We start from the raw sequence: 16667 nt of genomic DNA on the forward strand, positions 1-16667 counted from the left end.
AACCACTGTGATTATTATTATTTGACCCTGCTGGTCATCCTATGAACATTTGAACATCTTGGCCGCTGTTCTGTTATAACTCTCCACCCGGCACAGCCAGAAGATGACTGGCCACCCCTCATAGCCTGGATCCATTCTTCTTCCTTGGCCTTTCTAGGGAGTCTTTCCTAGCCACTGTGCTTCTACACCTGCATTGCTTGCTGTTTKGGGTTTTAGGCTGGATTTCTGTGCAGCACTTTGAGATATCAGCTGATGTAAGAAGGGCTTTATGAATACATTTGATTTGATCTCCACCCCGCTGATCCTCAACACTGGGGCCCCACAAGGGTGCGTCCTCAGCCCTCTCMTGTACTCCCTGTTCACCCATGACTGCTTGATCATGCACGCTTCCAACTCAATAATCAAATCAAATCAAATGTATTTATATAGCCCTTCTTACATCAGCTGATATCTCAAAGTGCACAAAGTGTACAGAAACCCAGCCTAAAACCTCAAACAGCAAGCAATGCAGGTGAAGAAGCAAGTTTGCAGACGACACTACAGTGTTAGGCATGACTACCAACAACGACGAGACGGCMTACAGGGAGGAGGTGAGGGCCCTCGGAGTGTGTTGTCAGGAAAATAACCTTTCACTTAATGTCAACAAAACAAAGGAGATGATCGTGGACTTCAGGAAACAGCAGAGGGAGCACCCCGCCATCGCTCATCCATATATTTATATGTACATATTCTTATTCACCCCTTTACATTTGTGTGTATAARTTAGTTGTTGTGAATTTGTTAGATTACTTGTTAGATATTACTGCATTGTCGGAACTAGAAGCACAAGCATTTCACTACACTCCCATTAACATCTGCTAACTATGTGTATGTGACCAATAAAATTTGATTTGATTCAAACTGGGCAGTTAAATTCTCATAAACTATGTCTTTCACAGTTTTAAACGTGTTCAGGGTTTTAAATAGATAGGCAAGTCATGTATAGGTATATTTACCATAATAAATGCCTTCTATTTGTTTGCCTGAAGTGTCAATCAACCGATACGTTCCTAAACGTTGGTCTTATTGTATCAACAAAAACTTMATAGGAGGAGCTTTAAACCAATAAACGTATATTATCCCCTACATTTTGCCACTGACTTACCGCTGAACAGTAAATTGAGCAAGTGGTTATTAAACATTGCCAACCTACTGTCTTTATTCTGAGTTTATGATTTCAATGACACCATATTCTTGTGTTCATTTTCAGGCCGCTCCAGACCAAAGCGTTGGAATGTTGACACAATATTGATACAATGTTACTCAGCGTTGAGTGAGGCTATAACAGTCCCGTGTCTTGATGTAGGCGTTTATCCGACTGGCAACGTTTGCAGCCACAGCCAGCAACATTAAGTTATGTTTAAATGGCGCATTCAATGGAAGACAATTCATTTTTAATGTTTCAGTTTCACGGGTATAATCGGCGAGTCCATACTGTCAAGTTACCACAGCCACACAGTCATAATTGGCTATAGTAAAAATTAAAACAGAAATGTGCCTTTTTGGTCTTAATTTAAGGTTAGTGTTATGCATAGGATTAGCAGTGTGGTTAGGTTTTAAATCATATTTTAAGAAGATACATTGTAGAAATAGGCGGTGTTTATGACTTTTTGGCTGTGGTAACTAGTGACGATCCCATGTTGAGATTACGAAAATGCAGAGCCAGGTCACATGTGTCTCTATCCAATCAGATTCCCTAGGCGGAGTCTGTCAAGCCTACTGCAGTACAATCGTTTTTCACAAAAAAAATATCCAGCTACTTAGTCGCGTAGGATCTCTGTTAAATGAATGTGTAATTGTTGTTACAATGTATCGTCTCTGTATGGATATTTTGTTTACATTGACAGAGTAATAGTCAGGCGGCACAGGGTCGATCGTATGCAGTATTCGCATAATGCTTCCAATGCCTAGTGTCGATGGGGACATTTTTGACTGTGTTCAACGAGGGAACGTTGAACATTGTGCACATATCATTCAACATGATCGATCTATCCTCAAAGAGAAAGGTAAGGCTTACCTATGCATGTTTGGAGTATGCATTAGCCTATATAATTTACTGCACACACATTTGGGGAATGGATTCTATTTTTCAACTAGCCTAGCTACCCGACTGTAGCCTATTCTAATGTCACTTCCGGGAAAGGTGCTTACCATACCATTATTCTCGGGAATTTGTTATTACTTTCTGTAGTTAAATGCTGAATAAAAAGGATGTCAGTAAAGATGTCTGTCGTCAGATCTTTACCATTAGAATGTCTTACCCAGTCACTTTGTTGCATCAAATATGCATGAGTAAATTGCTTTGGTACCAGCAGCAGATAATGGTTTATGTATTGTTTTATAACCAATCTAGCTATCTTAAAACTACTGGCCATAGTAGGCCTAGTTTTAATTCTGTCAAGTTTTAAAAATAGCAAGTTTCAGAGTCCAATCACAGTTCCAGAATGCATCAACACCAGCTTTTCAAGATGACAGCTGAAAGCTGACTGCTGATGTCTCCTGTTGTGATTTTGTCATGTTGTCAGAGAGAGAGATACCTTAACCTGTCTGTGTTTTATCAGTGATCTGAGATGGGTAGTTGTTCAGTCTATTCTCTCAGACACTTACAGCTCCTGACAGTAGTAAAGAGACAATAGTAGGCCTACTGCTCTTTGGGTTGTTAGGGAGTGACACTATCTCAAAGTAATGGAATAAATGTGATCATTTACAGTCATAGTACTTGAAGCATCTTTAAACACCAACATTTATTTTACTGTGAGATGTTCAATATCTTCTCTAAAGTTCTTCAGTCAAGACTGTCTCCTTTTAACAGCGAAACACAGGCTTTTCATGCTGATGAGACTTGTCATGTGTGTATGTGTTTGTGTGTGTAGGTTGGGGTGGTTTTAGTCCTCTCCACTTTGCGTCCCTCCATGGTAACCGTGCCATGGTTGACATGTTGCTAAGCAACGGAGCTGACCCCAACCTGACCTGTGATGCAGGAATGACGGCCTTCCATTTCGCCTGCAGGTCAGTAACACTGATTGGACTGGGTAGGCCCCACTATCCACTCCTATTAAATCTGTGGAAAGGGACTAGGGGAAGAGCGTTGGGCCCCTGTAGGGCTGTGACGGACATGGAATTTTGGGTGAAGGTAATTGGCTAGCCAAATGACTGCGGTCACGGTAATGACCGTTCAATTATCAAAAAAATAAATGAAGACGTATTTTCTCATAGAATGAATAGAACTGGTGTCCCCATTCAAGTCAATGATGGCGTAATGGGTGGACAGGTGGCCATTGCGAGTGTACCCATAGGAGAAAAGCAGGAAGTTAAAGTAGGAAGTAAAAGCAGAACATTTACCAATCAATATTTGCTTTGATTTGTTGATTTAACTCAACTGACATTACAAAAAATACATTCCATTGCATGAGCCACATCATCATTTGAATGAACATTCTACATTACTATGGAAATTATTGCATCACAACACCAGGCAGCAATTGCGAGTGTACCCATGAGTTTACCAGTCAAATTACCGGGGTTAAAGGTTCCAAGCCTGTTCTGTTCATTCTATTTCTATGTGTGCTGCTGCTGCAGGGAGTGGGGCGTTGCCTAGGAAACCAAATACTCGTTTGCTACAACACCTTGCTTGTTTCAGCAAGGAGCAACAACGTTTCATCACGTTGTTAAGAGTCCATGTTACAGCAGAAACGGACTCAACCGCACGAACGCCCGGCTGTTCGTTCCACACAAAAAAAACTGGTTATGATGGTTATTTTATTTTCATGACGGTCTTCATCCGTAACCGTTGGTTATATGGTAATTGTGTCAGCCCAAGGCACCTGGAGCAGAAATGCCGCTCTCTCCTAGAAATGCCCCTCTCTTCTTCTCTCTGAAGTGTGCACTCCTACAGTCCCCCTCATGGATGTAAATGGAGAGGACTGGTGTAAGAAATATGGTTGAACCTCCCTCCAGCCTGTACTTACATCAATCCAATGCTTTTAAATGCTTGAGGGGGAGTGACTGAGTATACACTTCAGGGAGAAATGTAATTGGACTACTAATTAATGCTATTAATATATTATTGATGGTAATGTATCTGTCTCTCTAGGCATGGTAATGTATACGTGATGCGCCAGATGATGCAGCATGGAGCTGACCTGCGCATGGTAGACCATCAGGGCAAAACTGCCCTACACCATGGAGTATGTGGAGGGAACATGTAAATGCACGCACACACACACGCACACACACACACACACACACACACACACACACACACACACACACACACACACACACACACACACACACACACACACACACACACACACACACACACATAAACAGACATTAACACACACACATAAACAGACATTAACACACACACATAGCTGCATAATGTTATATATTATATTATATATCAACTTCATCCCAAGACGACAGATTTTAAATCTCCATCATTAAAATGTTTTGTTTGTTGTTTAACTTTTTATGCATTTTAAAATTCTTTGAAAAGCACTATACAAGTAAAAAATATATGTGTGTATATATACTGAACCAAAATKTAAATGCAACATGCAACAATTTTAAAGATTTTACTGAGTTACCGTTCATATAAGGAAATCATTACATTTAAATAAATTCATTAGGTCCTAATCTATGGGTTACACATGACTGGGCACGGGTGCAGGCATGGRTGGGCCATGGGTGACCAGGCCCACCCACAGGGGAGCCAGGACCAGCCACAAACGGGCTTTATTACAGACAGAAATACTCCTCAGCAAACCCCCTCCCTCCCCTCAGACGATCCCACAGGTGAAGAAGCCGGATGTGGAGGTCCTGGGGTGGCGTGTTTACACGTGGTCTGTGGTTGTGAGGCCGTTTGGACGCACTGCCAAATCTTCTAAAATGACGGAATAATCAATTCAATTCGGAACAATGAACAATCAATTCTCTGGCAACAGCTCAGGTGGACAGTCCTGCAGTCCCTCAAAACTTGAGACATCTGTGGCATGGTGTTGTGTGACAAAATGGCACATTTTAGAGTTGCCTTTTATTGTCCCCAACACAAGGTGCACCTGTGTAACAACCATTCTGTTTTATCAGCTTTTTGATATGCCACACCTGTCACATGGATGGATCTTCTTAGGAAAGAGAAATGCTCACCAACAGGGATGTGAACAAATTTGTGAACAAAATTCTAAGAGAAATAAGCTTTTTGTGCATATGGCAAATTTCTGGGATCTTTTATTTGAGCTCATGAAACATTGGAATAACACTTTACATGTTGCGTTTATAGACAGTGCATTCAGAAAGTATTCAGACCCCTTGACTTTTTCCACATTTTGTTACGTTACAGCCTTATTCTAAAATGGATTAAATAAAAAATTCCCTAATCAATCTACACACAATACCCAATAATGACAAAGCGAAAACAGGTTTTTAGAAATGTTTGCAAATTAAAAGAATTATACAGAAATGTACATAAGTATTCAGACCCTTTGCTATGAGGCTCGAAATTGAGCTCCGGTGCATTCTGTTTCCATTGATCATCCTTGAGATTTTTCTACAACTTGGAGTCCACCTGTGGTAAATTTCAATTGATTGGACATGATTTGGAAAGGCACACACCTGTCTGTAAAAGGCACATGACAGCCTGCTTGGAGTTTGCCAAAAGGCACCTAAAGGACTCTCAGACCATAAGAATCAAGATTCTCTGGTCTAATGAAACCAAGATTGAACTATTTGGCCTGAATACCAAGTGTCACGTCTGGAGGAAACCTTGCACCATCCCAACAGTGAAGTATGGTGGTGGCAGCATCATGCTGTGAGGATGTTTTTCAGCAGCAGGGACTGGGAGACTAGTCAAGATTGAGGGAAAGATGTACGGAGCAAAGTATAAAGAGATCCTTGATGAAAACCTGCTCCGAGTGCTCGGGACCTCAGACTGGGGCGAAGGTTCACCTTCCAACTGGACAACACACAGCCAGCACACAGCCAAGACAACGCAGGAGTGGCTTCGGGACAAGTTTCTGCATGTCCTTGAGTGGCCCAGCCAGAGATTTGAACCCGATCAAACATCTCTGGAGAGACCTGAAAATAGCTGTGCAGTGACGCTCCCCATCCAACCTGACAGAGCTTGAGAGGGTCYACAGAGAAGAATGGGAGAAACTCCCCAAATACAGGTGTGCCAAGCTTGTAGCTTTCATACAGAATACAACTTGAGGCTGTAATCACTGCCAAAGGTGCTTCAACAAAGTACTGAGTAAAGGGTCTGAATACTTATGTAAATGTAAAAATGTTTATTTTTAATACATTTGCAAACATTTCTAAAACCTGTTTGTGACTCGTTTCAGGAACCTAGGCTTTTTGTTGGAGGGGAGGGGGGGGGTAGAAACGCTTTCTGTAATAGGCACATGAAAGTTCACATAAGTAACAAACTTGTATGCCATCTGTAAATACGAATACAATTGTTAAATTATGAGCCTAGTTGGTTTAGCCACAGAAAAAGCCAGCAACCTTCCCGCTAGCCATGATTTTCTGAGATAAGGAGTGGGCTGGACATGCTGATAGATGAGTTTGGATTGGTCTGCCATGTAGCTTGCTTCTGTCTATTTGAGCTGGTCAGTATGTGTAGGTAAACTAAGGGCAACCATGGCATCCGTGACAGAGAGGGAGACGCGTCCATCCATGCATACAGATAATCTAGCTACAGTGGTTCTTCCTTTAAAGGTTACGAGCTTGTGCCACGCCGTTAGTGGTAGATGGTGGTATTCTGTCATTACACCACACTATCACAAGGGGGAGTTAGAAAACTGATCTGTCGGTAGTCTAAACTGTGGCAATTAATGGAGCCGTTTTCAGTCTAAGAGTCTCTTCTCTGGTACTAGAGTCCTGCATCAGGCAACAATAACAAAAACTGTCGGTGGTCCTGGAGTTAAGAGAGAACTTGGGTAAATACAATGTGGAATTTAACTTGATACTTGGACTGACGATTTCTGAAAAATAGCCACGGTGGGCTTTTGGTTTCTCTCCCTCTAAAAACAGAAATGAATAATTCTAAATAAGAAACTGGCTTTATTTACAAATTAGTAAGAATGTCTCAGCCCATGTTCAAGAATGGTCTTTTTCCTTTATTCAGATTACAATCGCTCACATTCGGTTATTTGAAACAAAATCCTCTCCAAAAGATTTATATTTTTTAAACAAGCTATAGAAAGTTGGTGCAATTTCAGTAAAAAAAWTWAAATAAAAAAGTAAGAACTTGTTTGTCGGCCCTGCATTAAAGACCAAAATTGTTTAAAGAAAATTGTGATGACTACAAATATATACCAGTTTAATTTAAGGACCAAAAAATTGACAGCTGTGCCATATAGATTGCAAAATAGTTGGGGAGAGATTTTCGATGTACCGATTCCATGGCACATGGTTTATGAATTGACACGTAATTTTCMRTTTATTATAACCTACTGCAGGCCTAAACCTATGGGTTTAACCTTCTGAATTAATTATTATATTGAAGATAGAAGGCGGGAAATGAGGCGTTGAAGATGGCGAGGAACAAGATGGCGACACAATCCATGCCAGGCACACCTGTAAGCTCTGGAACTCCACCTCCTGTTTGTGGACTCTGCATGAAAATACCTGTCTATTTGTGGAAAAATCACCCTGATTTAACATATTTAGTCATTCCATGATGGGTTATTAGCAGGACAATAGACTCTTCATACATCGATTTATTTAGAAAATGGTAATTTAATAGCCCGGCTACTGTAGGTGTGAAAATCCCCCAACTGCAATGTATTACATTCAACTACATTTTAGTTGCACTTTCCCCCAGCTCCACGACCACGGGTAAAACCTTTCTGAGATGATCAATGTATTTGTTGTATCGTCAATTTCTCAAGCCAAAACGTCTTGATGGCCTTCACCAGTTCATCTTTGCTTGTTGGCTTGGCAGAGTTACGGATGAATGTTTTCAGTAGATTTTTAGATATATTGTAGGCTTACCGTAGGCGACATGAGTCTCACTAGTGTTGAGTAATGTGTTGTAGGTCTTTTATTTATTTGTTTATTTATTTTTATTTTACCTTTATTTTACTACATAAAGGTCTACTTACTCTGCTGGCGTCTTGACCCAGTTTATTCCCTCATTTGCAATGCAAACCTGGGCGGCAGTATGTTTTGGGTCATTGTCTGTATTTGGAGAATAAAAAAACACATTTAGCCTAACAGTCAAAATTAGGTACAATAATAGAAATAKAAATGTAAATAGGCCTAAACGTAACAAAATATTGCTGTAATCCTACCTTGAAAGAAACGATGTGTACCCAGAAACACCTCTCTGACGTAGGGTCCAGCGTATTTCTTGATGATTTCTTCCTCAAAGAAATCTCGAGCCATGATACCTGAAAAAGGAGGCAACAGTGAATTATTGTGGAGCACATAGCAGTCCGTGAGGTGTAGGCTACAGTATTTTGTGTACCTTTGGCTTTGTAAATAGCTAAACTTACCATCAAAAATCAAATATGGGCCTGGTCCCTTGCGAGAAATTGACTGGCAGCTTCATTAAATAGTACCCGCAAAACACCAGTCTCAACGTCAACAGTGAAGAGGCGACACCGGGATGCTGGCCTTCTAGGCAGAGTTCCTTTTTATTCTTTTCTTTTTATTGACCAGTCTGAGAAATGGCTTTTTCTTTGCAACTCTGCCTAGAAGGCCAGCATCCCAGAGTCACCTCTTCACTGTTGACGTTGAGACTGGTGTTTTGCGGGTACTATTTAATGAAGCTGCCAGTTGAGGACTTGTGCGGCGTCTGTTTCTCAAACTAGACACTCTAATGTACTTGTCCTCTTGCTCAGTTGTGCACCGGGGCCTCCCACTCCTCTTTCTATTCTGGTTAAAGCCAGTTTGCGCTGTTCTGTGAAGGGAGTAGTACACAGCGTTGTACGAGATCTTCAGTTTCTTGGCAATTTCTCGCATGGAATAGCCTTAATTTCTCATAACAAGAATAGACTGACAAGTTTCAGAAAAAATATATTTGTTTCTGGCCATTTGGAGCTTGTAATCGAACTGACAAATGCTGATGCTCCAGATACTCAACTAGTCTAAAGAAGGCCAGTTGTATTGGTATTTTAATTAGAACAACAGTTTTCAGCTGTGCAAACATAATTGCAAAAGGGTTTTCTAATGATCAATTAGCCTTTTAAAATGATACATTTGGATTAGCTAACACAATGTGCCATTGGAACACAGGAGTGATGGTTGCTGATAATGGGCTTCTGTACGCCTATGTAGATATTCCATAAAAAATGTCCTGCTACAATAGTCAYTTACAACATTAACAATGTCTACACTGTATTTCTAATCAATTTGATGTTMTTTTAATGGACAAAACATGTGCTTTTCTTTMAAAAACAAGGACATTTCTAACTGACCCCAAACTTTTGAACGGTGGTGTGTGTGATATATAAAATGTCTTTACCAAGCCTTTCCATAAGTCCACGCAGTTTCTTCAACTGTCTTCTGACTGTGATTAGAGCGATGGTGACATTGTGCCGTGATGCCAGTAGATTCCAGATGGCCTTTGCCGATCGCTCATCATCTTCATCCATCAGGGAGTCGATCGCTTGAAATGGAAATGGAATACAATGTAAAAATGTGCAGCAGACAGTAAAGACCAGCAATAGATTTATTTTAGCATTATTTTTTAGCATTATTAGGCCTACGGTACAGTATTGTAGCCTACTGTACCTGACCATTTTCCTGGGATTTCTCGTTTGGCATAACACAGGAATCTGATGATAGTGTTTGTGAATATCACTGTCCGTGACCAAGTCTAACACTATTTTTGAAATGTCTCCGGTAGATTTTCCATTCCTCCTGAAAGCCCTAATCTGATCACTTATAAATGAATAGAGAGCCTGGGCATGGTGCTACAGTATCTTGTTACATTAGAAATTACTTTATCAATCGGAACCTTTATCAAGTGGTAGGGGAAAAAGTAAGGAACTTGTCTGTCGGCCCTGCATTAAAGACCAAAATTGGTTAAAGATAATTGTGATAAATAAAAATATATGCCAGTTTCATTTAATTAAGGACCMAAAAATTGACAGCAGTGCCATATAGATTGCAAAAYAGTTGGGAAGAGATTTTYGATGTAAGGATTCCATGGCACATGGTTTATGAATTGACACRCAATTTTCTGTTCCTCCTGAAAGCCCTAATATTAAAAGCAATCAAATGCATTATCTCTGTCGCCCACACACACTTTTAAACATTTGGATAAGAAAGCATTTAAAGGCTGACATTAGTTGATTTTAATACTTCTGACAGTGAAAATTCTAACTCCACCCATAACTTTTGGACTTTTAAACATTCCCAGAAAGCATGGATTATTATATCCTACTGCAGGCCTAAAACCTACGGGTGCAAACGTTTCCATGATGGTTATTAGCAGGATAATAGACTCTTCAACCTTTACAAAAGGATAGCTTGGGCTAGGTGTGAAAAATAAAAATTAATGTACTTAATGTACTGTAATGTACTCTAAAGTTTTTTGTATTCCTAACTACAAACATCATGCAACCACAAAATGTTGGGTAAAGCATATACTGTACAGTATTTCTTCATCAACATCTTTATGCTTTCGTTAATAAAATAATGATACAAATACTCTTTCAAAATGCAGATGTTTATTTCAACTATAGCAGGACCATAGACTCTTGCTGAGTTTAGGGACTTTAAATATATTAATGATCCATAATGAATTACTATGGGAATAAATATCACTGAATGACATAGCATGGGGACTGGTCTTGATAAATCAATCATGGGCCTATTTATATAATGAATATGAATTCGGAGGGCAGAAATTAGGAAATATTAAGGCATTAGACCTCTCACTAAGGCGTCAATCATACAGAAGTTATACTTAAATTGAAATGTCTTACAGAGCCTTTYCATAAGTCCATTCCAATTTCTTCAACTGTCTTCTGACTGTGATTAGAATGATGTTGATGTGATGCCAGTAGATTCCAGATTGCCTTTGCCGATCGCTCATCATCTTCAACCATCAGTGAGTCGATGGCTTGAATAGTCTCGCTAGAAATGGAATACCACGGTAGATGCTGTGTTTTTGGTTGATGGCCAATATAAAAAATTGTCAAATGCATTTGTGAATTAAATCACTTTATTGTTGAATCGTCCCACCGTCCAATAGCCAGGGAAAATACAGCGCGCCATATTCAAATAAAATGATATAAAAATCAAACTTTCATTAAATCACACATGTAAGATACCAAATTAAAGCTACACTCGTTGTGAATCCAGCCAACATGTCAGATTTCAAAAAGGCTTTTCGGTGAAAGCAATAGATGCTATTATCTGATGATAGCACAACAGTAAACAAAGGGAATAGCATATTTCAACACTGCAAGCACGACACAAAACGTAGAAATAAAATATAAATCATGCCTTACCTTTGACAAAATTATTTTGTTGGCACTCCAATATGTCCCATAAACATCACCAATGGTCCTTTTGTTCGATTAATTCCGTCGATATATATCCAAAATGTCAATTTATTTGGACCGTTTCATCCAGAAAAACACAGCTTCCAACTTTCGCCACTTCACTACAAAATACATGTAAACTTTACCAAAACATTTCAAACTACTTTTGTAATACAACGTTAGGTATTTTTAAACGTTAATAATCGATCAATTTGAAGACGGGATGATCTGTGTTCAATACAAAAAGAAAACAAACTGACGCAACTTTTTTCATAACGTGCCTCTCTCAAAAAATKTACTTCATGTGACCCTCATTTACGATAGCCCTACTTCTTCATTACACAAAGGAATAACCTCAACCGATTTCCAAGGACTGGTGACATCCAGTGGAAGCGGTAGGAACTGCAAGCAAGTCCATTAGAAATCTGGTGTCTCTAAGAAAAMTCATTGAAAAGACAGTGACATCAAAAAAAAWAAAAAATCTGAATGGTTTGTCCTCAGGGTTTTGCCTGCTACATAAGTTATGTTATTCTCACAGACACAAACAGTTTTAGAAACTTCAGAGTGTTTTCTATCCAAGTCTACTAATAATATGCATATCTTATATTCTGGGGATGAGTAGCAGACAGTTGAATTTTGGCATGCTATTTATCCGAAAGTGAAAATGCTGCCCCCTGCYCTCAAGAAGTTAAGGCTCCTTTCTCTTCTCTGTGCTAGAGTTCTTTTAAGAATAAAGTAGGCTAATCAAGGCAACAAATTGTTACTTACTGGAACACGCAAAGTCCTCCAATTGTTATAATAGGATTGAAGCAACAGCCTACCCGCGTGTGGCCAACTATTTCAGCACTGTTTTGCGCTGCTCTGAGACAAGAATGGGGACTGGTCTTGATAAATCTATTTTTATTGATTGATTTTTATTTTCACTGAATCTCAGTTAGTAGCCTACTCCCGACCAGTTACGTTGTACAGCGCCAACTTTTGAAAGCCTGTCACTGTTCCCCCCCCCCCCCCCCGTGTTAAAAAAACTTTTTCTCTTTCTTATTCTCCTATTTTCTAGCTAATCAAAGGTACTGTAGTTGCCCAGATACTTCCCACCTTTCCCTCAGCTACACATCAATGGCTCTTCCTATAACGTCTGCTCCCATCTAATCCTTGTTTAGTGTTACATCTAACAAACAGCGCCGGATTCAGAATCATTTTTTGTTTTTCTTGGAATGGATACACCATAATGTTAATCAAATTAATTAAGCTACATTTCTTAAAATCAATCCCATATACTATGTTCTTACAAAAAAAAGGTTTTAAATTCTCTAGTACAGCCAATATTAAAAACAGTCAAACGTTACTCAAAGATATCCTCTGGTGGTCAAACTAGCACTAACTAGCATTAATGGCAACAATGGCTGACACTTAAATAACGTGCCATAGAATTTTGCGGCAGCACGCAAGCTGTGCTGCAGTACGACGCAACTTTTAAAAGAAGAACCACTGTAGCTGCATTTTCAGATATTACACGTTTCTAATTTTGTCAAAGTCATTTTCATTTAAAGTTAAAGTGTACTAACATTAGCTGGCTGGCTCGCTAGCTAACGTTACATGTATGATCTGTGTAGTAATATTATTCGTATCTCAGCCATTTGCTTTGCTAGTTATAGCCTAATGTTAGCTAGCTAACATTAAACCTGGTTCATGAGCTACCTGCAGATTCATGCAGGGTAGTAACGTCATGAGTTGGGATTATGGTTCATTGTTTAGCTAGCTAGTAACATGTCTTAACAAAAGACTCCACTATGCAATAACCATTTCAATAGAATGTTMATGATGTCACTGGGACAACTGTTGATARTAAATTCTCTCTGGCTATCTACTCCAATTTCGGGGGCACTCTCGTCTGAGTGTGCCAGAGCGCAGAATAACTGATGAAAAAGCGTAATTAAATTGTTGCCAGCAGCACAGTTGCAGTCACCAACACCCTGGATAACATAAAACAGCCTAACCAGCTCTGCTAGGGCGAATAAAATGGTCAGAGTGAGCTGTTCTCTCATTTGTGTCTGGAAGTAGCTAGCCAACGTTAGCCAGTTAGCTTGGGTGCTTGACTGCTGTTATTAGTACAGAATGCTCAGATCAACCCTACTCCTCGACCAGAGCGTCCAGTGTGCGCTCTGAATGCTCCGAGAGCGAAACGCTCTGAATTGACGAACTGATAATCTGACAACGCTCTGAGTTTACGGACGGGGCTGAAGCTTAAGAGGGCGTGAACGATGCTGAATGGGTGTAGACAAAGAAGAGCTCTCCAGTAGGTGTACCAAATATTCAAAGGCCATTTTCTCAAAAGTCAGTTTTATCAAGTTTCAAAGTATAATTACTTTCCCATTGTTCCTCAAATGTAGTGAATGATATACCATTTTCTAGCTCGGAGTCTCTACTTTTATCCAATGTAAGAAACACAATTTCAAATGTTGTTACATAAGACCGATTTGAGCCGGTCGGTCACATTTTTGCTTTGCCATTATGGTGTATTGTGTGTAGATTGATGAGGGGGGAAATATATTTCATCCATTTTAGAATAAGGCAGAAATGTAACAAAATGTGGAAAAAGTCAAGGGGKCTGAATACTTTCCAAATGCACTGTATTTGTTCAGTATACTGTATATATGTAGTGCATAAGCGACATGATGTCATGAGATATGATTTTCATGAGCTATAAACATAAAGAGTCACACACTAATATATATTTATTTATATATAAATACAGTCGCAAGAAAAAGAATGTGAACCCTTTGGAATTACCTGGATTCCTGCAATAAAATTGGTCATAAAACGATTTGATCTGATCTTCATCTCAGTCACAACAATACACAAACACAAACACAATTATACATTTTAATGCCTTTATTGAACACACCATGTAAATATTCACAGTGCAGGGTGAGAAAAGTATGTGAACCCTTGGATTTAATAACTGGTTGACCCTCCTTTAGCAGAACCTCAAACAAAYGTTTTCTGTAGTTGCGGATCAGACCTGCACAATGGTCAGGGGGAATTTTGGACCATTCCTCTTTATAAAACTGTTTCAGTTCAGCAATATTTTTGGGATGTCTGGGGTGAACCGCTCTCTTGAGGTCATACCACATCATCTAAATCGGGTTGAGGTCAGGACTCTGACTGGGCCACTCCAGAAGGCGTATTTTCTTCTGTTGAAGCCATTCTGTTGTTAATTTACTTCAGTGTTTTGGCTCGTTTTCCTGTTGCATCACCCAACTTCTGTTGAGCTTCAATTGGCGGACAGATATCCTTACATTCTCCTGCAAAATGTCTTGATGAACTTGGGAATTMATTTTTCCGTCAATGATAGCAAGCTGTCCAGGCCCTGAGGCAGCATAGCAGCCCCAACCATGATAATCCCTCCACCATACTTTACAGTTGGAATGAGGTTTTGATATTGGTGTGCAGTGTCTTTTCTCCTCACATAGTTTTGTGTGTTCCTTCCAAACAACTCAACTTTAGTTTAATCTGTCCACAGAATATTTTGCCAGTAGCGCTGTGGAACATCCAGGTGCTCTTTTGCGRACTTCAGACGTGCAGCAATGTTTCTTTTGGACAGCAGTGGCTTCGTCTGTGGTGTCCTCCCATGGAACACCATTATTCTTTAKTGTTTTATGTATTGTAGACTCATCAACAGASATGTTAGCATGTTCCAGAGATTTCTGTAAATCTTTAGCTGACACTCCAGGATTCTTCTTAACCTCATTGAGCATTCTGCTCTGTGCTCTTGCAGTCCTCTTTGCAGGATGGCCTCTCCTAGGGAGCGTAGCAACAATGCTGAACTCTCTCCATTTATAGACCATTTGTCTTACCGTGGACTGATGAACATCAARGCTTTTAGAGATACTTTTGTAACCCTTTCCAGCTTTATGTCAACAATTCTTAATTTTAGGTCTTCTGAGACCTATTTTGTTCGAGGTGTGGTTCACATCAGGCACTGCTTGTTGTGAATAGCAAACTCAAATTTTGCGARTTTTTTTAATAGYGCAGMGCAACTTTAACCAACATCTCCAATCTCGTCTCATTGAATGGACTCCAGGTTAGCTGACTCCTACTCCAATTAGCTTTTGGAAAAGTCATTAGCCAAGGGGTACACATACTTTTTCTAACCTACACTGTGAATGTTTAAATTATGTATTCAATATAGACATGAAAAATACAATAATTTGTGTGTTATTAGTTTAAGCACACTGTGTTTGTCTATTGTTGTGACTTAGATGAAGATCAGATCACATTTTATGACCAATTTATGCAGAAATCCAGGTCATTCCAAAGGGTTCACATACATACTGTATAGTACCAGTCAAAAGTTTGGACACACTTACTCATTCAAGGGTTTTTCTTTATTTTCACTATTTTCTACATTGTAAATTAATAGTGAATACATCAACACTTTGAAATAACACATGGAGTCATGTAGTAACCAAAAAGTGTTAATCAAATCAAAATATATTTTAGATTTTAGATTCTTCAAAGTAGCCACCCTTTGCCTTGGTGACAGCTTTGAACACTCTTGGCATTCTCTCATCCAGCTTCACCTGGAATGCTTTTCTAACAGTCTTGAAGGAGTTCCCACATATGCTGAGCACTTGTTGGCTGCTTTTCCTTCCCTCTGTGGTCCAACTCATCCCAAACCATTTCAATTGGGTTGAGGTCGGGTGATTGTGGAGGCCAGGTCATCTGATGTAACACTCCATCACTCTGCTTCTTGGTCATATACCCCTTACACAGCATGGAGGTGTGTTGGTTCATTGTCCTGTTGAAAAACAAATGATAGTCCAACTAGGCCCAAACCAGTTGGGATGGCGTATCACTGCACAATACTGTGGTAGCCATGCTGGTTAAGTGTGCCTTAAATTCTAAATAAATCACAGACAGTGTCACCAGCAATGTACCATCACACCTACTCCTCCCGAGCATCATGGACTCAAGGCGTCGGCGAGGGGCCTTAGTACCTCGTGGAGTGGAAGGGGTACGGCCCGGAGGAGAGTGCTGGGTACCGGTGGAGGACATCCTGATGCTTCATTGCTACAGGAGTTTCACCGTCTCCACCCGGATCGCCCTGCGTCCCGTCGTCCCGAGGCG

General features: G+C 39.9%; 1 protein-coding gene across 1 annotated transcript in view; it reads left to right on the forward strand.

Moving 5' to 3' along the window:
* Positions 1 to 1731: 1731 nt before the first annotated feature.
* LOC111978463 (uncharacterized) overlaps positions 1732 to 16667 on the forward strand; it is a 41661-nt gene continuing 26725 nt past the window's right edge. Inside the window, exons 1-3 of the mRNA XM_024008544.2 lie at positions 1732 to 2045; positions 2913 to 3048; positions 4133 to 4243. Coding sequence (XP_023864312.1) covers positions 1934 to 2045; positions 2913 to 3048; positions 4133 to 4243 — 359 coding nt within the window. The 5' untranslated portion in view covers positions 1732 to 1933. The remainder of the gene's footprint in view (positions 2046 to 2912; positions 3049 to 4132; positions 4244 to 16667) is intronic.

The sequence above is a fragment of the Salvelinus sp. IW2-2015 genome, linkage group LG18, assembly GCF_002910315.2.
Source record: "Salvelinus sp. IW2-2015 linkage group LG18, ASM291031v2, whole genome shotgun sequence".
Lineage (NCBI taxonomy): Eukaryota > Metazoa > Chordata > Actinopteri > Salmoniformes > Salmonidae > Salvelinus > Salvelinus sp. IW2-2015.